This window comes from Danio aesculapii, chromosome 8 (genome assembly GCF_903798145.1).
Source record: "Danio aesculapii chromosome 8, fDanAes4.1, whole genome shotgun sequence".
Lineage (NCBI taxonomy): Eukaryota > Metazoa > Chordata > Actinopteri > Cypriniformes > Danionidae > Danio > Danio aesculapii.
Window position 1 is genome coordinate 35349489 of NC_079442.1, and position 25228 is coordinate 35374716.

General features: G+C 33.8%; 2 protein-coding genes across 2 annotated transcripts in view; one reads left to right on the top strand and one right to left on the bottom strand.

Moving 5' to 3' along the window:
* The first annotated feature begins 4482 nt into the window (after positions 1 to 4482).
* Positions 4483 to 13881, top strand: LOC130234127 (LIM/homeobox protein Lhx8). Its single transcript, XM_056464406.1, has 8 exons — positions 4483 to 4641; positions 5629 to 5769; positions 5855 to 5976; positions 7676 to 7896; positions 9757 to 9857; positions 11048 to 11143; positions 11641 to 11794; positions 13808 to 13881. The coding sequence occupies exons 1-8, from the start codon at positions 4483 to 4485 to the stop codon at positions 13879 to 13881; spliced, it is 1068 nt and encodes a 355-aa protein (XP_056320381.1).
* Positions 13882 to 14354: 473 nt separating this feature from the next.
* The window catches only part of slc44a5b (solute carrier family 44 member 5b), a 48461-nt gene continuing 37587 nt past the window's right edge, over positions 14355 to 25228 (bottom strand). Inside the window, 5 exon segments of the mRNA XM_056463845.1 lie at positions 14355 to 16845; positions 22336 to 22420; positions 23974 to 24062; positions 24201 to 24271; positions 25043 to 25116. Coding sequence (XP_056319820.1) covers positions 16691 to 16845; positions 22336 to 22420; positions 23974 to 24062; positions 24201 to 24271; positions 25043 to 25116 — 474 coding nt within the window. The 3' untranslated portion in view covers positions 14355 to 16690.

Below are 25228 nucleotides of genomic sequence, written 5' to 3' on the forward strand. Positions count from 1 at the left end.
AGGATATTAAAAGTATATGCGCATCTGTCCGCCCGGTTCTGAATACTCAACACCTTTCTCCCTTTCCTCCCTCGCGAGGAACTGATGACAGCCAGTGTTGCCATGGTGAGTCACGTGATGATGCCTAGAAGTCGCTGAGTTCATTATAAAACAATAATAATAAAAAGCTCATATTGTTGAATATTTAGGATGTGGAAATATAGACATAATGCGAATACAACTTTTCTGGGGGTTATACAGAAACACAAAAAGCCATTATCTATCATTGTTATATTGGCTCCTGTCGAAAAAAAAAATTTTGTTTTGTTATAAAAAGTTATAGTTTTATAGATGATATTTATTAGGCCCAAATGTGACGATAATTTCAAGATTAATGTAATAGATCAGATTACAATTAACCTTGAAGTTGTGCAATGAGCGCCCTCTTGTGTTTTCACTGGGGATTGATCATCTGTCCAAAGGGAAAAAGCAAATTATTTAGATTATTTCAGACAATTCAATGCAGTGATTTCAAACATTTGCGTGTTTAATCCTGAAAACATAATTAATGTTTTGACAGAAAATAAAATATTGTTCAGTAGCCTACATAAAATAACAATTTTAATAAAGTAGTTACTGATTGCATATTATGTTTGGTTTTGATTCTAGTATATGCTCATGTCTGTATTTTTTATGTTTTTTATTTTATTATTATTATTTTTTTTAACTTTTTTTTATAACTTTCTTCATTGTTTTTTTTTTTACTTACAAATTCTGACCTACAAACATTTACATAACAATTGACATACTGTAAAATGCAAAAAGTTAAGGTAACTCAAAGCATTTGATTGCAACAAACCATTTACGTTCAAAAACGAATCCTAAAGAGTACTGTGAACTTAATCGATTTGAGTAAATGAAGCAATTTGAGCACAGTAAAACCCGATAAATAAATAGAATTTAAACCAATTGAGTACTGTAAAACCCAATAAGTTAAGGCAACTCAAACCGTTTGAGGGAACCGATTGCTACAAACCATTTGAGTTAAACTAATCTTAATGAGTACTGTGAACTTACTCCATTTAAATTGAAGTAATGAGGTTTTTAATTAACTCATTACCTTCAACACTCTCAGAGTTCAAAACTCTTTTCAAATGAGTAGAATTAACTTTCTGTAAATTTTGGGTTAACTACACTTATTTCATTTGATAAAGTTGACTGCTGGGTTTTACAGTGCAATAAAAGATACCATATACATATAATACATAAGAAAGTAAAATAGTAATAGATAAATACAATACATCAATAATAATAAATAATAAGAGAAAAACAACAACAACAACAACAAAATGCTGATCTTCAGTTTTAATCTAAGTTAGTCTGATCCTCTTCAATTTAAATTTCCTGTAGAATTTATGTCTTTAAAACAATCCATAAAAGGTTGAACGCTGCTTCTGTGTTCACTCCCTTAATGCATTTCCCTTTTTTGTTTTATTTTATTTTTAAATACTGTAGATTATAATTATCAAGGTAACATTCACTGCATGCTAATATATACAATATATAGCCCAAATGAAATACATTTTGTGCATCCTAACACAATGTCTATGATGCTTCATAAAGAGATGGATGAATTGCACTAAGCCCTAAAGGAATGGTGTGTGTGCGTGTGTGTGTGTGTGTGCGTGTGTGTGTGTGTGTGTGCGTGTGTGTGTGTGTGTGTGTGTGTGTCAGATGACATCAGTAGGCTTGTTTCACTTGAGAGTGCTGTGTGTGTGTGGCAGTAAGCGTAATCAGAGCTGGATTGGGCATTTATGCTGTGATTGTGGAGAAGGCAATCTCCTCTGATTAGGGCATTTTCCACAGCTCACTGATTGGCCAGACAGTCAGAGATCACTGCAGTTTTGTATAATCATGACACGGCAGTCCTTAACTCAAAACACACTGCACTGACCACAACCACCACAATATATCCACTATCACACTAAATAATAACAGCTCAACACTTATAGATGTAAAAAAATCACCAAAATACTTTAAAGATTATTGATCATCTTTATTTACGGTTTTAAGTTTTTAATTATAGTTTTTTAGATTATTTATTTAAAGACCTACTAATCGCATATTTGTAGTTAGCTAATAGAATTACTCATTATGCATAGTAAAGCATAAAATAGCTTATGTTGACATATACAGAAAGAGTATTCATCTCACAGATAAATAACGTTTAGTTAGCCCTCCAAAATTAAATAAATACATGAATGAACAAACGAATGAATGAATACATATACACACACATAAGCCTACAAAGCTTTGAAAATAATTTATTTATATACACTATAAAGGTATTATTAATATTATTGTTATTTTTATATCATTATTATAAAAACATTTTTACATAATTTTTAATAGGCCTATTAGCCTATTAATACATTTTGAAAGACTTGGGGGAGAGCGAGGACGAAAGTAATGAGAGATAAAAGTAACAAAGCGATTTTCTCAAAGCCCTGACAACATTTGCTTTTCAATCCAGGCTATAACAGCACATTCAGCATTTAACCCTTGATGAAGCTGCCAAATATCTTGTGATTTCGGGACCCTTTCCTACGGTTGCAAGTGCAAAAAGTAAATTACAGCAGTTATTTTTTTCCTTATTACAAGTTGTGTATCTCTTTTTGTGGGTCACACTAATTATCAATCTACAGGTTGTTTAGTGCTAGAACACATCCTTGAGTTTGTAATGTCTGAGTTTTTTAGTCTAAAAGTAAATCAGGTTTAAATGGCAAGAGTTTCTGTGGGGACGAAAGTAACACTGTTATTTATGTCCCACTGCTATAATAGCCATGTATTATTTTTTTGCTTCCACATCAGAGTTTTTTAGTGTATTATATATTATCATATTGCCAATAATAATAAACATATTCAAAAATTATTTGAAAAAAATAATACAATTTTTGTATTGGATTGCTTTGAAGGAACTGAAATTTAAAATAAAAATGCAGTTTAATGTTTTGCAAAACTAAAGAACAAAATATGTTTGCAGTTAACATTAACAAGCTCATAGTCAGAGCTATTTCAAATAAACAAGATTAAGCCAATAAATCTAGCAAATATCGTTGTGTTACTTTTTACCACAATGTGTTACTTTAGCTTATGAAAAATGTTACTTTTGTCCTCGCTCTCCCCTACTACACACATTACAATTCAAATATAAACTAGTATTTATAAGTGGTTAAGCTAATATATAGGTATAGCTAATTTAGGTATAGCTAACAATGCACTCACGAACAGATGCCCTTCAAAAATAAAGTATTATTTATTACAAAAGTTGATGATCATGATTAAGTGATTATGAATTAACATGAATTAAAATATATTTATAGTGCAAAAACAGTATTTTTTTTCTTTTTTCAGATCAAACATGTCAGCTAAAGCTTATTTTTAATTTACGATAATTGCTTCAGGCCAACAACTAGCTGAAATCTGAATTATTAGTGCCCCTTTGAATTTTTATTTTTTTATATATATTTCCCAAATGATGTTTAACAGAGCAAGGAAATTTTCACAGTATGTTTGATAATATTTTTTCCCCTGGAGAAAGTCTTACTTGTTTTATTTCGGCTAGAAAAAAAACTGTTTTTAATAAAAAAAATAAAAACAGTTTAAGGTCAAAATGATTAGCCCCTTTACGCTGTTTTTTTCTTCTTCTATAGTCTACAGAACAAACCATCATTATACAATAACTTAATTAACCCCCCTTACCTGTCTAGTTAACCTAGTTAAGCCTTTAAATGTCACTTTAAGCTGTATAGAAGTGTCTTGAAAATATCTAGTCAAAAATGATGTACTGTCATCATGGCAAAGATAAAATAAATCAGTTATTAGAAATGAGTTATTAAAACTATTATGTTTAGAAATGTGTTGAAAAAATCGTCTCTCTGTTAAACAGAAATTGGAGAAAAAATAAACAGGGGGGCTGATAATTCAGGGGCGCTAATAATTCTGACTTCAACTAGTTCTGAGATAGCCTACAATGAACAATTAAACATAAACAACGATAAAGCGCTTTTCTTGTCGTAATGATCGACTCATTTATTTATTTTCTGACCAGAAGATGTGTTCCGTGAACAACTCGGACAAAATACTTCCTCTGAATAATGGCACAAGAAGAAAGCACCCGCTTTGAAATCGTGGCAATTAAGTGTCAAGAGTTTAATGAGACCTCTTCACCTTTGGGTCGCTCTGGTTGCGCGTTTGGTTTTAATTGCTGTTATTAAATAAATCAATTCTCTTCTTCCACTGATTCTTCAGCGGTTTTGACTGGCATTCGTAATTGATACGTTAGGGGTGAGGGCATTATGTGTGAACCATTTCCGAATCCCTAATGCGGATTTCAAGTGCATAATACATATAACCATTAGTCCAAGAGTTGAACGCGTTTAGTAATGACTGAGATTCTGGAAGTCTAAATGTAGAAAATTTATTTTGCCAATTGCGGTTGTCATGGTGAAAAGACGAGCGGATGATGTTTATGGGATGGAGCGCGCACATTTAAACGCTGTTTCAGTGGGAGATTTCGGAAACCGAGGCGCATTCACTACAGTCATGACTGCGGGACGCTGTAGGGATTTCACCAGAGAATTTACAAGCGACATTTGTACGGTATGTAGCCTTAAATCCACTAAAATTCGTCTCTCGCAAATCGTATTTTGACAGACCTTAACTTTTTTTTCATGTACTTTTAATATGTTTATAACCTACTAAATGTAAATTTGACATTTAAATACGTTGTACTATGGCATAATCAATTATAGTCTAGCTAAAATTATTTAACTAATAGGCGAAGACGTGACATTTGTTCATTTAAGTCGGTTTGATAATTTAAGGGATTTGTAAGATTTAAATCAAATACAAAAAATAAAGGCTGACAGTATACTTACAGTGCAGTTATTATTATACTGTTATTACAGTATAGGCTATATTAAAGGGATAGTTCACACAAAGCTACAAATTCTGTGATCATTTGCACCCTTCACTTGTCGCAAACCTGTTTACAAAGATATTTAGAGCAAAGATATTTAGAAACAAATGTTTACAGGTTTCGAAAATTCTTCAAAATATCTTTTTTTGTGTGCTTAAGAGAAAAAAAAAACTTTTAAAGGTGTGGAACCGTTAAGGTTAATGTCTGGGTCAATTATACCTTTAAATGCGACTTCTTATGATTACCTCATAACAATATCTAAAATCAGATTTTCATCCTTAACAAAAATTTGATTTTAAATGCTATTAAATGTTGGTTATTTTAATCTGGCAACCACAGTATGGATCAACGACACCAAAAAAGATTTTCATGCATGTATTCACTTTACATCATCTCATTATTTCAAGATTTCAGTTATTTATTTGAAACATTAAAATAGCCACTTAATTTGCATTTAATGTGTTTTACATTTACACAAAATTGTACATTTATTTAGATGCAGATGGAGTCTCATCCTAGACCCACATGTAAAACTGAAAATTAAATTTGACTTTAGAAGAAAATCGAACAAATTGTGAAATGCAATTTAAAGTAATTTTCTTCTTCAATTATGTTCAGCTAATAAAAGTGTCGGTTTGAAATTTTAAAAATAGCATTTATTCCCACAGAGCTCACCAAAACCAATGAATAGCCGATCTGATCCGGCTTCTCCATCTGCTTTACCTGAAACAATGGCATCTGAAGCTTTTCAAGGCAAAGCAGTTTGCACAAGGTGTAGAGAGCACATCCTAGACAGGCATCTGCTTAAGGTGAGGAATCTTTTCCATTTATGCATTAATTCATCTGAATTTCAATCAATTCAAGGTCAATTAAGTGATTTCCTGTTGAATGCAGGTGAATGACTTATGCTGGCACGTACAATGCCTTTCATGCAGTGTGTGTCAGACCACTCTGAGCGAACACACAACCTGCTTTGTCCGAGAGCAAGAGGTTTTCTGCAAGCTACATTACTTCAGGTACTTCCGAAATATGTATATCGCAAGTCTATTGAAATAAGTCTACAATATGTTAAAATACTAGTATCTATATTTATACTGCTTCTTTAGATGTGCTAGTAGTCATTCATTAGATATCAGTACATAGAAAGTAGTATATTCACAACAAAACTGATTTATTAGATGCTACCTTTTCAATACACTGTAAGTGATTATTTACTTTACTTAAAAAAGTGAGTAAACCCGTTGCCTCCAAAGCAACAAGTTGACTTAAAGTGAATAAATTCATTGTAACTGAACATTTGAGTTGATGTAAATACATTTTTATTATTATGTACATAGTTCATTTACTTTACTCACTTTTTCCAGTAAAGTCAGCTAACTCTTTTAAAAGCAATAGGTTTTCACACCCTGTGAAAAAAATCCCAGTTGGCTTAAATTTTTAAGCTGAATCAAATTAACCTTAAGAGTCCATTGAACTTATATTATGTTAAACTGACTTAAAACAGCTTGCGTAACTTATAAAATTAAGTTAGAATATGATTAACTTAGTTTAATAAGTTACAATGAACTAAAAACATTTGTTGTCATGACTAATTTACCATAATGTTTTTACAGTGCACTTATTTGAAGTCAACAAATATTTTTTTACAGTGTAGATGCTAGTATATATATATATATATATATATATATATATATATATATATATATATATATATATATATATATATATATTTGTTTTTAGATATTAGAAGTGAGAAGTAATCATTCTATTGTTAGTATTTCAAAAGTTTTGCCATTGACATTTATGGGGATCCATCATTGAGATAGGAATTATTTAGTTGTGTCTAGGGCTAGTTTTTACCATATAGCAGCTATTTATTATAGACCATTTCAAGGGATGTAAACAAAACAATGGTCCCAACGTATTTCCTGTTTTACAGTTTTAATTTCTATAGCTTCCGAGAATCCAAAAAGAGTCACATATTGATAAATAATGTTATGATAGCTGTTTTAACATCAAGTTATGAATGAATTGCCTCTTGTTACAGTTGAAATAGTTTGATAACAAGCAGGAAATGTTTATGGACCAATGACATGACCACATTGAAATGGCCTAGTACATATTTTGGTTACACTTTATTTTAAGATGTCCTTGTTACAATGTAATTGTTTGTTTAACTACATAGTAATAATCATTAATTGCATGTAATTAAGCATAAATAATTGTGATTAAGTATATGGAACATGTAACAAGAGAACATTAAAAAATGCTACCCATATCATTTAGATGGTAGTTCATAATATCCGATACCAATACTTTATCATTAAGCACCAGTACTTATTTATTAGATGATTGAACTTATTAAATAAGTGCAGTAGTTTCTTTTGAACAATTATAAATTGTATGTTGTACTAATATGTAACATTAATCTGTCATTAATACTAGTATTTAATAAAAATATACTATCTAATGTATAATGATTAGCATCAAATGAACGAGTACCAGTATGTAATTAATAAGACCTAGAAGCTAACAAATTAGCACCAGTAACAAATTAGCACCAGTACTTATTGGGAAATATAAAGCTAAAACAATAAGTACTTGTAGTATAAAAATAGATACTAGCTTTTAAAAGCATCTTTGCATAAATATAAAGAGATAATTTAATCTGCATTTTCCCTAATCTAGAGCTAACCGTGTCTGTTTGACTTGCAGGAGGTTTCAGACATGGTGCTCGTGCTGCAGAGAAACGCTTCACTCCTCAGATTGGGTTCACAGAGCAAAGGGAAATGTTTACCATCTAGCATGTTTCTCCTGTTTCTCCTGTAAGAGGCAGCTGTCCACCGGAGAGGAGTTCGCATTGGTTGGGCAAAAACTGCTGTGTCGAATCCATTACAACAGCATGCTGGACAAACTCAAAAGACCTGCAGAAAAAGGTGAGTGCTTTGAAGGCCCTGTGACATTAATAGCAAAGTTTTTTTTGTTAGTATCAGTATGTTAGTTTTTGAATATCTATAAGCTTGTGTGCTTTCAAACAGTGACAAAATTCACATTTACAAGATAAAAACATCCTAAGTTTGTCACTTCGGCTTAAATGGATCAATCTTTTTGACATCATATGCCAGTTTCTCATCAAATCTTCTGACCAATCAAATGAACTATAGTATCTGACATGTCCCAATCTTTCAAGATGCTTCTTATTTGCTTTTCATTTGACGAGCTTGACCTCAACCACTCTCACAGAGCTGTGATAAAAACAAAACTCTGTTGACTGTTTGTTTTAAAGAGGAGGGGCTTATCACTAATAACAATTTACTGTAGAAACTACAGTCACTTACTATCAGCAGTTCGCCAGTAACTTACTGTATTTAATCACAGCAGAAATACATCTTTTACATTTACAGCACTATTTAATTTGCTGCATATGTATTTAAAATTTTGTATATCTTTACTGTAAAATATAACGTAATTTTCTCAGTGTCACTTTAAGATACGGTAACATACTACATAACTGTCCTACAGTAAAACACAGTTCATTTTACAGTTAAATACTGTGTAATTTACAAAAAAATGTTAAAAGTGTATAATCATGCTTAATGTTTCATTTGAGATTACATCAAACTTTGAACAAAAAAAATGCACATTTCAAAGCATTTAACAGGGCCTCTAAGCTCATAAGACCTAGGAAATGTGAAATACTTTTATATCATCAGCATGATTGAAACCTTCTGAAAACCTCTTTGTATGTAATCTATTTAGCACTTAAAAGCCTGAGGTATTACAATATTATACTCAACAAAAACATAGTACATACAAAGTAGATTTTTAAATACAGGCAGCTTTTCTGCATCAATTCTGAGATTTTCAAAATCCATTGATATTCTTGAAAAGATTTTGAGCTTAGTTTTTAACAGCAGATGGTGCTGTAGGCTAGTTTTTAACAGTACACTCAAACATTCATGAGCGTTTGCGCATTCGAAGATTTATGCAAGTTGACTTTAATGTCATGAAACTAATGTAAATAAAGCTCACTATGAACTCATCTGTAAATTGCTTAAAATGTTCCTACCTTTATCAATGATTATTTTAGTTTCAAGTGTCATTTGTAAAGAGATGGATGCAAGCAGAGTACAGCTGTTTGTAGAGCGTAAAGCACCATCTGCCATTAAAAACCAAGCTTAGAATCGATTTTTCACCATAACTCTACATTGTAAAAAATATCCATTAATTAGCGGTTTGCTGTATTTTGTGATTCATATTTTTATTTCCCCCAGTTTATTTATGCTTTTAAACTGCATTTTGGGACCTTGATCTGTCTTCCAACAACTTTTAACCTTAAAAGTTTGAAAAAGGGATATATTGTCTGTGTTAGTGGTATATTACGGTACAGAAACCTTCTAATAAACTGCCAGTAGTCCAGTTTCTGTAATTTAACAAACGTATTTTTTTCTTAATTATTTCTTACACATTATATTATTTCAAACTACTAAAATGTCAATAAAAGTCACTGTTAAACTATAGGGTTGAATTTTTAACATCAAAAGACGACAGAACAGAGATCAACATCCCATTATACAATTCAGAACAGAAAAATAAACGGAAAACACTTGTCAATCACAATATACGGAAACTCTTAATTAATAGATATTTTTGACACTGTACTAGGTTAAGCTAAATTGATTTACATAGTCTGGGCAATAATAATCCAGTTTTTTTGGTTTTGAAATACAGGCTTTCTTGGGTTTGTCATCTTGCTTTTAACATTTACGGCTGTCTCTTACCTTTTATTATTTCAGGAAAATCCATCAGTCCTGAAGATGCATTGGCTGCTGGCTGTGAGATCAAACAAAAAGCATCTAAAAGAGCACGTACCAGTTTCACTGCAGACCAGCTCCAGGTAAACAAAGCAATGCTCTCATTGTCCAATATGACTCAATGTGTTCTGAGATTTGAAATCAGGCTTATGGAGTTAATTCACCAAAAATTGAAAATTGTTATTAATTACTCACCCTCATGTTAATACAACCCCAGAGAAACGCTCGTTCATCTTCAGAACACGAATTAACATATTTTAGATGAAATCCAAGAGCTCTCTGACCCTTCATAAACAGCAACGGCCCTGAGATGTTCAGAAAAGGGACCGAACCATTCCATGTCACTTCAGTGGATCAACTGTAATTATAAAAAACTCCAACAACACTTTTGCGTGGCAAAACAATCTTTAAAAATTACTTTGTTTGACTTATTCACATACTTTTGCTTATAGTGATGTATAATTGCATCCAATAAAATAAATTCAACATCACTGCGCTAATTAAATTACACCATTATTACAGTTAAATACAAAGTATCTCTGTGAGACTTTAGCTTGAAGAAAACACCATCTTTCATGGCAAATTACATTAGGGATAAAGTACATCCTGGAGGTTGTTATCGCAGAATAAAGCCTGATTTAAAGCAGAGGGCTGTTGTTTAAAACAGAAGAGCATCCCCTCCTGGATGTACTTTATCCCACTTATTACATGGTTACTTGCCGCAAAACAGTGTTCTGAGCCATAATAGTTTTTTAAATCTTTAATTAAAGCTGACACAAACTAAAACAAAGCATGCACTAACCTGCGCATTAGTCAGACACAATATGGCACCAAACCCTCAAAAAAGCAAAGCTGACAGAAACATAACCAGTTGATTGGAGAATAGACTAACGTACATGTAATTCATTCACAAGACGGTGCCCAAACAGTCAAATACCGCAATGTGACAGACAAGCAGATACATATGAATGTAGATGCAAGTAAATGAATATGAGCCTATTAATTGATATTCAAGGTGATTTGAAGTTTCCGGATGAGCCTGTGTTATTCAGCAGTTGTTAACTGGGAATAACATACTTCGGAATGCCGAGACTGACCAATCAGAATTGAGTATTCCAGACAGCAGTGTAACAAAGTAGAGTTATCACACACCCTGTATAGCTCACAATAATGGATCCTTATTTTGTTGTAGTTTGTGGATAAAGTTAGTCAAGATTTCACACTGTTTTACTTTATTAAGCTCTGTTGACACTATTGATTTTGTGGTTTACAGGTTATGCAGGCTCAGTTTGTTCAGGACAATAATCCAGACACACAGATGCTTCAGAGTCTTGCTGAACAGACTGGACTCAGTCGACGCGTCATTCAGGTTACTTTTCTTTAGCAAATTGCAAAATGCCTAAACTGAGCGATTGCAAATATAACATGTTGGTTTCAAACAAGCCTGAAGGACTCAAAAAATTAGATCAGGTTTGTTTAATTAGTGTTAAAGCTAAACTGTGCAGAGCTGTGGCCATCCAGGAACTGAGTTTTACACCTGTGCTCTATAACCAACACAATCTCACGGCAATTCGTAACTTTTTGATTTAGTGGCTAATTCGTATGAATTTGTACGATCTAATTCATACAATTTAGTATGATTTCATCCCCCAATGACGGTTGGGTTTAGGGGTGGGGTTAGGTGCCACGCCTCCTTTTTAAAATCGTACAATTTCATACGATTGAACTCGTAATGGATTCGTACGAATTAGTCACTAAACTGACAAAATGTAAAATACTTACGTTTTCTCATGAGATCAGGCGGTCTATAACATAAATTAAGTGTTCATATGTTGTCTAAATCATTACCAATTTATTTCTGCATAGGTCTGGTTTCAGAACTGCCGCGCACGTCATAAGAAGCACGTTTCTACTCCTCATTCCGCCGGTCTGTCTTCACTGTCATCCACATCCACTGTGAATGAGCTGAGATATACAGACACAACCCTGCTTACAGGACTGCACAACACCTGCATACATGGTGAGATCTGACCGAATGTGCAATCAAATAATGTGTTATCAATTTATAGTGCAAAAAGAGCAGAAATACTGAATGAACGTTAAACTGAATGAAATCTGTAAATAAAAAAGGCATTCAGACTGTAAACAATGTAAATGACAGTTTCCTGGGTTTTTCATTTATTTTCAGCTGAATACCAAATGACTAGACCTCCTGTGAATTTTTAATTCATTTTCAAATAGTTCTCAAGTGCTATTCAATGGAGAGACTTTTTTTCAACACCCTTTATTAATCAGAAGTCGTCACAGTGGAATGAACCGCCAACTTATCCAGCATATGTTTTATGGAGCGGATGCCCTTTCAGCTGCAACCCAGTACTGGGAAACACCCATACACTCATTTACACACACATACACTACGGAAAATTTAGCTTACCCACTTCACCTATAGCGCATGTATTTGTACTTGAGGGGGAAACCGGAGCACCCGGAGGAAATCTACACGAACACAGGGAGAACATGCAAACTCCACACAGAAATGCCAACTCCCAGCCGAGGCTCAAACCAGCGACCTTCTTGCTGTGAGGCAAAAATGCTACCCATTGCGCCACCCCACTTGGGAGATATTTGAAAAAGAACAAAACATTAATGAATTGCATTATGGAACACTGATTAATGCTCCGTCAGCGTTTGCTACTGAAAATTGTATTCTGCTGTTTAAAAGTGACTTTAATTGACATTTTATCAGCTTGAATTGATATATTGTATAAGAAATGATACACAGAAATAAATCAGTCAAATAAGGTACTAGCAGGTACTGTAACTTCATGCCTAACCCAGACAGTGTATTCCAATCTACACTGTAAAAGCCAACAGTCAACTTTATCAAATGAAATAAGTGTAATTAACTCAAAATTTACTGAAAGTTAACTCTACTCATTTGAAAAGAGTTTTGAACTCAGTGTGGAAGGTAATGAGTTAAATAAATACCTCATTACTTCAACTTAAATGGAGTTAGTTCACAGTACTCATATAGATTAGTTTTGAACTCAAATGGTTTGTAGCAATCGGTTTTCTCAAACGGTTTGAGTTGCCTCAACTTATTGGGTTTTACAGTACTCAGTTGGTTTGAGTTCTGTTCATTTATTGGGTTTTACTGTGCTCAAATTGCTTCGCTTACTCAAATGGATTAAGTTCACAGTACTCATTAGGATTAGTTTTAAACTTAAATGGTTTGTTGCAGTCGGTTTCCTCAAATGGTTGAGTTACCTTAACTTTTTGGGTTTTACAGTAAACAAAAATGCCAATTAAAGTCATTTTGCTAAACTTTTCAACATCAAAAGTTGTCGGAGAAGAGATCAAGGTCCCATAACCCCCCCCCACTTTTGTCTAACATTTTAAGAAATTCTTATTACGTGTTTTATTCCTTTGTCATATGTAACTTTACTGTTTTTGTATGTGTGATGACATGTTTTTTGATTTTAGGTTGCCTTTTAAAATCTGGCAGGGGGCAACAGATGAAAATTAGCCCTTGTGGCTAACTCTGGCTTATTTACAGTTCTACTGTTTATTAATGAGCATTGTCCCTGTTAAATAAAATAAATTCCAATTCAACTTTTTGGGTTTTACAGTGAACAAAAATGCCAATTAAAGTCATTTTGATAAACTTTTCAACATCAATAGTTGTCAGAGAAGAGATCAAGGTCCCATAATGCAATGTTACCAATTTCATCGTAAATGGAAAACAGTTCATTAGTTGGAACAACACTTGTACAGCATGCATTAACCATAGTTTAACATTTACTTATTCATCATTAAAATGTAAAAGTTGTGCTTGTTAACATTAGTTAATGCATTGTGACTTAACATGAACTATGCATTACTTATTTTCATTAACTAATGTCAACAAAGAACAAAAGATAATGTAAGAAATTAGTTGTTCATTGTATTTTGATGTCAGTAAATACATTAACTGAACCGTATTGTAGTATAAACTGTTTTACCCATGATTCTATCCTTGTGTGTTTGTCTCTAGTGAACACAGCATCATCTCTGCTCTATCAGCCCTTACTGTACCACCAGTCAACTCATCTACCAATCAGCAGCTAAACATTTTACACTTCACTTCGACATGTAGTGTACACTTTCTCTAAATGTGATTATGACTCTTGTATTAAAGGGATAGTTCACCAAAATAAGCATTTGCTCACCATTGTACTCTCTCTCTCCTTCAGGGGATTCAAAACCTTTATTTACTGTTTAACACAAAAGGCGCTTAGAAGAATCTTGGAAACCTGTAACCATTGACTTCCATAGTACAAAAAAAAATACTAGGGAACTCAATAGTTACCAGTTTGCAACATGCTTCAAAATATCTTTTGTCTTCAAGAGAAGAAATACAAACATGTTTTTGACAAGTGAAAGACGAGTAAATGACAGAATTGACTTTTTTGCTTGAACTATCCTATCAAATGTATTATTTTGTATGTGTTTATTGTTTATTACAGTGTGTGCTTTTGCTATAATCTAAATTAAAATAACGTATTGACAAAATTTCCAAATGTATTTATTTTTTGCACGCATTGGGATTACATCATATACAATGTTATTATGCATTACAAAATATGATCAAAAATTATGAGAAGAAAACTTATGACAAGTAGATACATACCAATAAGACGATTAGATGGTTGTTAAACTCAAAAATATATATTTTTAATGATTTATAAGGGCAGAATAACATTAATGAATGGCATTAAACTGGTAAAGAACACATTTAGACTTAAATATGTTCATGTATATATAGAAAAAACTTCAAACCAACACTTCATATTTTTGATAATCACTAAATAAACGATAATCACTAGCCAACAAATTAACCAACCTAAAACAACTTCTAATATTCTATTTATATTTGTATAAATTATAATTAACAACTTCAAGTTTTCTTGGCTAAAATGGACGGACACAATGACATCACAGGAGATGTGTGGCTAAAGAGTGCAATGGATCTGATGAATGAGAGCAGTAATGAAGGAATAAATAGAGTTATAAGCTCTGCACAGCAGAAAAAGGGCTCGTATCAACATGTGCTTGAGGTTAAGAGAGCTGTTAAACCATGTTCGAATAAGGCACTTCAGCTAAACAGCGATTACAAATGGCAACGTTTTCTCAATATGAGAGAAGTGGCGGTTTCACCCCAAACGGGTGCTAACACAACACAATGGTCATATAAAAGACAAGCTAAAAATATTCGACAAAATGCATACAAAGATGGTAACAAATCATACTACAACTTTAAAGATAACGGCACTGAGGAGCAATGCTGCTGGTATCATTCTGAAAAAAATTATTTGTCTGAGCAATAAAAACATTTAAATCAGAATCCACAACCAGGAAATTACAGGAAGAGTTTACCCCAAAATAAAAACGACCCTATAATTCAGTGTTTCTCAACCATGTTACTGGAGGACCACTAAAGCTGCAGTCACACTGCACTTTTCTCCACATAGACTTCCATTCACACACATGCGAATGCGTCGACCGGAAACAAGCTCGTGTGGTAAGTTTCACAGTTCGCTGCGTTGGAAATTTCAAGCTTGGTGAACTCTGACCTGCGAAATCGCATCACATGATTGCGTGAGACCAATCGAGGATAAAAACATGACCTCTCTGGACAGAAATTTAAAACATGGACCAATCGCTCGCTTTTTAAATGTCTAATCATCTTGTTTAATCCCGCCCCTTTTCGCAGTGTCGTACTACAGAATTTGACGCGTACAAACTCTAGTGTGACTGCAGCATAACTGCACATTTTCCATGTCTCCTTAACCAGACACACCTGATTCAGATCATCGGCTCATCAGCAGAGACTGAAAGACCTGTATTGGGTGTGACAGACAAAGGAGACATCCATAACATGTAGTGTTGGTGGTTCTCCCAGAACGTGGTTAAGAAACACTACTATAATTTACTCAAGCCATCCTCAGTGTATTTGACTTTCTCTTTTCAGACAAACACAGCTGGAGTAGTATTAAATAATATCCTGGCTCTTTTTTATGCTATATAAGGGCCTGATCACACCGAACACGCTTTTACGTTCCAAAAACACAAGGCGCACCACACTGCCTTTTTTATTGACAAGAAAAAAAGAAGTGCGGTGTGCTTGTTTATGTCACTCTGCAACGACTGAATTAGCTGCATATTGTGCGCGAGTGTTGCTGTTGATATTGTTATAATTGTAATATCTAATAATATTGTGATATTCAAGATTTGTCAAGTCATACAGCTCCAGATAACTCAAAACAGCGACTGCTAGATTCTCCTCCATCTTCAAAAGTCTCCATAGTTGTCTTGACACAACACTGCTGTCACCTCAACAGAAACCCCACCTCTGCTTTCATTTGATTGGAGAATGAAACAGACGCGACTGATGTAATGCTCTTTTTCCGCTCAGAGTTGACTTTTTTCAACAGAGCGCGCACAGCGCGCAACGGCAAAAACACGAGGACCAGCAGGTGGTTAAAACGTGAGGCACACAGGGAACATAAGCAATGCACAAAATGCTCGCGGCCAATAGTAAACCATTCAAAAGATGCACCTCTCAACGCGAAAAGCGTGTTTGGTGTAATCGGCCTCTAAGGGTGTTGGAAAGTGGCCCTAATTTAAGTTCATGTAGCTACTTTTGTCAACGTTTTTGTGTTCATTGTAAGTGTATTTCATTTCCTAATAAACAAAAAGAATCATATAGCTTTGGGTTGCTAAGGAGAATTATGACAAACAAAGAAACAAACAAAAAAAAAAAAAAAGATGACCTACAGTGCGCAAATAACAATCCTTCATAAATCTGTCTGTCTCACAGACGCGAATAATCTGGAAACACACACAGTCTGAGCATCGGCAGTGTCTGTTTTCCATGTCAGTGTCTGCTTTTTGGTTGCTCCTTCTTTTGTTTTCTACCTCTCTTGGTCTCCTTGGGTCTCTTCTGATTCTTCTTGTTGAGAATGGCTCTCAGGCTGCTGCACATGTAATACGGACGGGTTGCTGAACCATCGTTCTTCTCCAGATCAAGCACTGAGTAAAGAACACAAATATCAATATCATAAATAATAATAATAATAATAAATGTGATTTTTTTGGCAGAAGTCAGAGGCAATGATGGATATCTGGACACACACTAAACTTGACTAATTGTATAAAGAGTATATATATTAATTAATTCATATGTAAATGATAAATATTATAATGATTAAGATTATATTACAATATTATAATATTTATGACCATATATAAATGGAAAATTAATTATCACCCACACTCCCACCCCACACACAAATATTACTATAATAAAAATTATAACATTTTCAAAAACACAAACACAAAAACTATGAGAATGTCATGAACAATAACCATGATATCTTGGTTTCTCGCTAAAAGCATTGTGTTGGTATTAAGTGTACTGCTTGGAACGGTTTCAGTCGTATTTATCTGACAAAAGATTGTGAAGTACCTCAAGGTTTCATTCTTGGACCTATTCTGCTTCCCTTATATATATTTCCATTAGGGTCTATTTGTAGGAAGTATAGGATTATTTCATTTCATTTTTATGCAGATGATGCACAGCTTTATTTGCCCTCAAAACAAAAAGATGCTTTGTCCATAACACCAATTTTAGACTGTCTTAACAACATTAAATCTTGGTTAGCACAATTTATTTTAATGTGCAATGAAGAAAAGATAGAAGTGGTGGTATTTAGATCTGGGGGTGCACAGGATTTTCTGGATGGTGTTTTAAAATCCTTATGTGAAGTCTATTGTGAAAAACCTGGCTGTTATTATGGATAGTGACTTTAAATCAGTAATTAAAGCTATTTTTTTTTCCAGTTGAGGCAATTAATCAGTCAAGTTTTTTTCTGTATTTTATGAATTTAAAAGGTTTATATATTTTCATCTGGACTTTGCTAGATTAATTCATTGCCTTTTATGTGGATATTAGCCTTGCCTCCCTTACTTGTCTACAAATGGTGTAGAATGCTGCTGCTTTTTTGGTGAAAGGAACACGCAAACGAGAACATTACACCCATCATGGCTTCCTGTTCATTTTAAGATTTTAGCCTTGGTGTTTAAAGCTCTAAATGGACTAGCACCAAGATACATTCATTTATTCATTTTCAGCTGCTTTTTCCGGGCCGGGTCGCAGGGGCAGCAGTCTTAAAAGAGAACCCCAGACTTCTCTCTCCCCAGACGCATCCTCCAGCTCCTCCGGGGGGATCCCGAGGCATTCCCAGGCCAGCCAAGAGACATAGTCCGGCGAGACATGCCTGGAACACCTCCCTAGGTAGGCGTCCAGGAGGCATCTGAAACGGATGCCTGAGCCACCTCAGCTGACTTCTTTCGATGTGGAGGAGCAGCGGCTCTACTCTGAGCTCCTCCCGAGTGACAGATCTCCTTTATAAGGGTGCGCCCTGCCACCCTGCGAAGGAAACTCTTTTCGGCCGCTTGTATCGGAGATCTTGTCCTTTCGGTCATGACCCAAAACAGTAAGAGTAGGAACGTAGATTTACTGGTAAATCGAGAGCTTTGCCTTTCGTCTCAGCTCCTTCTTTACCACAACGGACCGGTACATCGACTGCATTACTGCTGCCGCTACACCAATCCGCCTGTCAGTCTCACATTTCATCCTTCCCTCACTCGTGAACAAAACCCCAAGATACTTGAACTCCTCGACCTGGGGTAAGGACTTTCCTCCAACCTGGAGATGGCAAGCCACCTTTTTCCGGTGAAGCACCATGGCCTCAGACTTGGAGGTGCTGATTCTCATCCCAGCCACGTCACACTCGCAAGCAAACCGCCCCAGTACATGCTGAAGGTCCATGTTCGATGAAGCCAACAGAACAACATCGTCTGTAAATAACAGAGATAACATCCTGTGGCCCCCAAACCGGACCGCCTCCAGCCCTAGGCTGCACTTTGAAATTCTGTCCATAAAAACTATGAACAGAATTAGTGACAAAGGGCAGCCCTGCCAGAGTCCAACATGCACTGGAAACAAGTCTGACTTATTGCCGGCAATGTGAACCACACTCCTACTCTGTTCATACAGGGACGAGATGGCCCTCAACAGATCGCCTCTGACCCCATACTTCCAGAACACCCTCCACAAAATGCCACAAGGTACACGGTCGAATGCCTTCTCCAAGTCCACTAACCACTTGATTGGGCATACTCCCATGACCTCTCGAGCACCCTGGTGAGGGTATAGAGCTGGTCCAGTGAACCACGGCCTGGGTGAAAACAGCATTGTTCCTCCTGAATCCTAGGTTCAACCATCGACCGGATCCTCCTCTTCAGTACCCTGGCATAGACTTTCCCAGGGAGGCTGAGGAGTGTGATCCCCCAATAGTTGGAGCACACCCTAAAGTACCCCTTCTTAAAAAAAAAAAAAGATAAATTTCTGGGTCATTTCATCTCCTTCTCCAACTCCAACAAGGGGCACTTACTTTAAGCTGTTCCACACACAAGGTTAAAAACCAAGGTGGGTGGCCATGCTTTTGCAGCGGATGCCTCAAAACTTTGCAATAATTTGCCAAAACCCTTTCGGTTTTTAAATCTAGTCTTAAAACTCATTTCTACACTTTGGCTTTTAACACCAGATGAGATTCTTATGTCTGTTTGAATTGTCCTTTGTTTTAAATGATGTATGCTTGTACATCGCTTTAGTAAACAATTAGCTGTTTTTAAAAGCACTTCATAAATAAATATTGACTTGACTATATTGATATTGAATAACTTTATGAAACATTAACAAAATAAAAATCAAACCATTCATAATACTTCAGCTTTATTCTAATGGAAAAACACATTTTATTTCAATTTAATGTTTTTTTTTTAGCTTTTTTTTTTTTTACAAAACATTCCCCATTAAAAGACAACCTGTACTGAACTCCGCACAGTAGATGCAGCATCAAACCCCATGTACACATTACAAAAATTACAAAAAAATGGCTTTTATGTTCCCTCTATAAATCGAAACTTGGAAAAACCTTCAGATTGATTGCAAAACACCAAAAGGAGAGCAGGACTTCTCCTTTTAAACTAGGCACATTTACTAAATACTGCCATCAGAACACCTGAAAATTCAGAGACTATCAAAAACATGGTTATAAGAGAATATACACTCAATCTATTATGATAACAAAGTCAATATGAAACTCGTCGTTTCTCAGGTCATCCACATGAACATCCATTTACTTTATGAGCTTATGAAGAAGAGTTGTAAGATGAAGATAAATATAGAGATGCACCAATCGACTGGCCATTTATTGTGTTCATTTGGCCGATCGTGAACAAATATTCGTTTCATACTTCTGTGATTCTCTGATGCTTCTGTCGTTAAATAAAAAAACATATACGTACAGACTTCTGTATTTTGGGCAGTTTTCACTATGACCTGTTAATAGGCGATCGCTGGGAGTACAAAAAGTGTTTCAAAAAGCCAGAAAAATTAGCAGGATATATGATAATTTCATCAATTAAAAATCTCAGGAAACAACATCTATATTTAATGTGCTATACATGGGCTAACTTACTGTAGTTAAATTCTTCTTATTACGAGTAGATTATTTGATTGTATGCAAAAAAAACAACGTACTGGCAGTAACTTCAATTGGCACCTATGACAGAAATTGCAGCTCTATGATGCTATTAATATTAGAAGAAAATCCTAAATACTGAATCAGGGGCTGGGAGGTTACAATATCTATAAGGGGAACTGATTTAATTTGAAGCTAATATGTCTTAAGCTAATGTGTTTTTGTGTGACTGTAGTGCAGTGGTCGGTAATAACATTATGTTACTGCAGTTAGTACCGCCCATGATGAAGCAAATAAACTCCTTGTTTATATACAAAATAAATAAATGAAATAATAAATAAATACATAAAACACAACAAAAACAAAATAAAAATGTATATATAATAATAATAAATAAAAGAAATAAACACATAAATAAATAAAAGAAATAAAATAATAATTAAATAAAGATTTTTTTTAATCACAATATTCTACATGTGAAAAATTGACAAAAACAATCAAGGGGGATAATTTGCAATGAACAATCTAAATTGCAAAAAATAATAATATTAATAATAATTAATTAATTATAATAATAATAATAAATACATAAAATAAAAATTACACAAAATATAAATGAAATATTATATAAAAGGTAAAAATAAGAAAATAAAAGGGAAAAAATTGAGGAATAATCTGCAATAAAAAAATTAATATAAAAATAACAAAAATGCAATACATATAATAATAAATAAAATAAACAAAATTATAATAAAAATAAAAAAATCTAATAAATAAAATCAAAATAAATAAAAGAGAAAAAAAAAACAGGGGGAAAATATGCAATTAAAAATGTAATAATAATAATATAAATAATAATAATATAAAAATAACAAAAATACAATAAATATAATGATAAACAAAATATAATTAAAATAAAATATAATTAATATAAAATAAAATAAAGGGGAAAAAGCAGGGGGATCTGCAATTAACCTAATAATAGTAGTAATATAACTAATAATAAAATAAAAATAACAAAAATACAATAAATATAATAATAATTTAATAAAAAAAATAAAATAAAATAAACAAAAAAAGTAAAATAAAATAAAACAAATTTAAATAAAATAAAATAAAATAAAAGAGAAAAAAAGCAAGCAGAAAATCTGCAATAAAAATTTATAATGATAATATAAATATTAATATTAAAAAATTAAATTAAAATAAAATAAATATTAAAATAAAACAAAGAGAAAAAACAGGGGAGAAAAATCTGCACTAAAAAAAAAAAGAATCAAGATCGATGCATCTTCATTTCGAACTTGCTATCATGATTGATTACCAGAGAATTATTAGACCTTAAATTCAGTTACTTTGTTCCAGAAGATGAACAACAGGTAAGGCAAGGATGGACAGAACCAGAACGTCAGTAAAAAGAAACAGAAGGAAAAAAGTATGGAAAAGTACAGCAAGAGCGAGTCAGTATCAGCAGACGGCGCTTCTGGAAACAGAAAAAAATCTGCTCCCGATGGCAAATCCCAGAATGCCGGGTGGCAGAGATGCAGCGAGCTACAGTACTACACTCCCAGTGACGAGACACTTTCAGGACACCGCATACTTTTTGCCTGCTTGCTCAGATTTGTTCAGTATCCTGTGCAGGCCTGGAGGCATGTAATACGGTTTAGAAGGACTGCCATCGTTCCTTTCTAGATCTTCACCTGAAGCGTCACGCCACATCACAACACAGGAGGAAAGAAAAAGGAAAAAGTGGGAAGAAAGAAAGCAGTTAGTGAGCAGTAGCACAGTTTGAGGAGAAGTGAAAGGTGAAAAATAATTAGAGAAGTGAGACGATTAAAGTCATGCACAGAAAACAAGTGGAAATGGAAGAGCAGTGAGGATGTTTTTATTAAGGACGAGATGAAAATATCCCAATGTTCAGCATTTATTGAACCAGTTGGTGAACATTGGAGATTGAGGAAGGTGTACTTACAGAAGCAGAGGAACAGTGTATCAACACACATGGCATAGACGTTAAAGAATCCATGAGCAATCATATACGATCCAAATATCACAGTCTGTGAAGGAGGAAATAAAAAGAGAATTTAAATGGGAATGAATCAGAGTTTCTGACCAATGCATTTCCATCACAATTTGAAATAAATATTACTTTAAGAAAATACAGTTGAAGTCAGAATTATTAGCCCCCCTGAATTATCCCCCCCCCATTTTCTGTTTAACGGAGAGCAGATTTTTTCAACGCATTTCTAAACACAATAGCTTTCATAACTCATCTCTAATAACTGATTTCTTTTATCTTTGCCATGATGACAGTAAATAATATTTAACTAGATATTTTTCAAGACACTTCTATACAGCTTAAAGTAACATTTAAAGGCTTAACTAGGTTAACTAGGTTAACTAGGCAAGTTAGGGTAATTAGGCAAGTTTTTGTATAACGATGGTTTGTTCTGTAGACTATTGAAGAAAAATATAGCATAAAGGGGCTAATAATATTGACCTTAAAATGTTAAAAAATAATTAAAACTGCTTTTATTCTAGCCGAAATAAAACAAGTAAGACTTTCTCTAGAAGAAATGTTATCAGTCATACTGTGAAAATTTCCTTGCTTTGTTAAACATCATTTGGGAAATATTTTAAAAATAATAAAAAATATAGAGGGGGGCTAATAATTCTGACTATTTTATTTATTTGTTGTTTGCTTTAAATATAATAATATTAATAATAGTACTAATATTTTTCCCCAATTTTTGTTTAATACAGAGAAGATTTCCTTCAACACATTTCTAAACATATTAGTTTTAGTAACTCATTTCAGTAACTGATTTATTGAATTTTTGCCATGATGACAGTGAATAATATTTTACTAGATAGTAGTATTGAGTTTAAAGTGCAATTTAAAGGCTTAACTAGTGTAATTAAGCAAGTCATTGTATAATGATGGTTTGTTCTGTAGACAATAGAAAAAGGGGCCTAATAATATTGACCTTAAAATGTTTTTTAATAAGATAATAAAAATGCTTTTATTCTAGCCGAATTAAAACCAATAAGACTTTCTCCAGAAGAAAAAATATTATAGGCAGGGGTGGAGCTTAACTAATAAGCAAGGTAAGCAGCTGCCTGGGACCCCGGGGAATTAAGAGGCCCCAACCAACGGCAAAAAGCTTATTTTAATCATAAAGCTGTTTTAGAAATTTTCTGAAAAAGTCTCTTTATTAATCCGGGGTCGCCACAGCGGAATGAACCGCCAACTTGTCCAGCACGTTTTTTATGCAGCGGATGCCCTTCCAGCCGCAACCCATCTCTGGGAAACATCCACACACACACTCACTCACTGTGTGGCACCTGGAGGAAACTCACGCCAACACGGGGAGAACATGCAAACTCACATGCAACTGACCCAGCCAGGGCTCAAACCAGCGACCTTCTTGCTGTAAGGCGATTGTGCTTACCATTTGTTCATTTATTCTATGCAATATGTATGTATATTTGTTAATAATAACAATAATAATAATTAGTATTTTACACATTAATTTGCAACTATTTAAATCACTAATAATAAAAGCTAATAATCTTTTCAACCAAAGAAGGCTGCAATATTGTCACTCACCAGTAGAGGAACCCAATAGTAATTTAATGATGGTACTTCTTCCTGGATTACTGGTATTTGGCGGGTGAAGAAAAAGAATGCAAGGACACCTGAAGAAAAAAATAAGTCAGTAAACAAACAGAGATGTGATGGCAAACAGTGTGAAAACACCTGTGGTGTATATAATTGAATGCAGGTCTAGGCAGTCTCTGGTTCAAGTCTTTTAAACAAATGAAGCGGTTACTCACCCACACTCCCTGAGATCAACAGTTTGCCCAAAAACAGCAGGAAATCAGTCACCTTGTCTAGAACTGCAACTCTAGGAGGGGGGGGGGGGGGGGGGTAAATTAATAACAACATAAAAAAAGATGCTGTATATTGTCATATTTAGTTTTAAAGCTGTTACTGTACACAAATTAGACTGTCTCTGTCTTTCACACACTCACTCACTCACTATCACACTCACATGGTGTGAAAAAGTGTTACCCCCTTACTGAATCCTTTTTTTTTTTTTTTTTTTGCATGTTTGTCACTTTAATATTTAATATTTTTGGTTCTGAAATATTAGTCAAAGATAACACAAGTAAACACATCGTGCTGTTTTAAAAGAACAAAGGTTTTTATTATAACAGGAAAACTTAGTAATATTAATAATAAAACTTAATAGTATTTTGTTTTCCATTAATAATAAAACCTTCTAAACTGCATGATGTGTTTACGTGTGTTATCTTCGATTAAAATTTAAATTATACATGTGTGTGTTTGTGTTTGTGTGTGTATCTTAAAAATGGTTGAAATTGTGACTAACAAGCACTTACAAAACAAAAAAAATGTTTCTTTGATAGTATGGAGGCAATAATTACTGAAATTAGGTACTGATAAACCTTGTATACAAATACTGTAGCAAGGAAAAAAAAAACATTTACAATAATGCATTTGGAAGATATTTTTTCCCACAAGTAATTTACACAGCATTGAATGTAAAATACAACATCTTGAAAAAAATATTGCTCGGGTGTGCATGAATGGAAGTCCTTGCAGGTTCACAATTTGACAATGGCATTAGAAAAACCTCAGCTGTGACTCTTACCTCATAACATTCCTCATTAACAGGAAGAAAGCGTCTCTCGCTGAAGTACAGAAATTCTTCCCATATATTGAAATCTGAAAACATGAAAAAGAAATGATGAATGTCAATGTTTCTGTCAGTATAGTACATGCACAAAAAAAGTGTTTTTCATATTTAACTGAATATTGCTAACCAGCCACTGACTTC

Bases quoted from the DNA above. Each gene is read 5' to 3' on its own strand.
- LOC130234127 (XM_056464406.1), top strand. From the start codon at position 4,483: ATGGTGAAAAGACGAGCGGATGATGTTTATGGGATGGAGCGCGCACAT. The intron at 5,977-7,675 runs GTACTTCCGAAA...TTTGACTTGCAG, and splicing joins TGCAAGCTACATTACTTCAG to GAGGTTTCAGACATGGTGCT. The intron at 7,897-9,756 runs GTGAGTGCTTTG...TTATTATTTCAG, and splicing joins CAAAAGACCTGCAGAAAAAG to GAAAATCCATCAGTCCTGAA.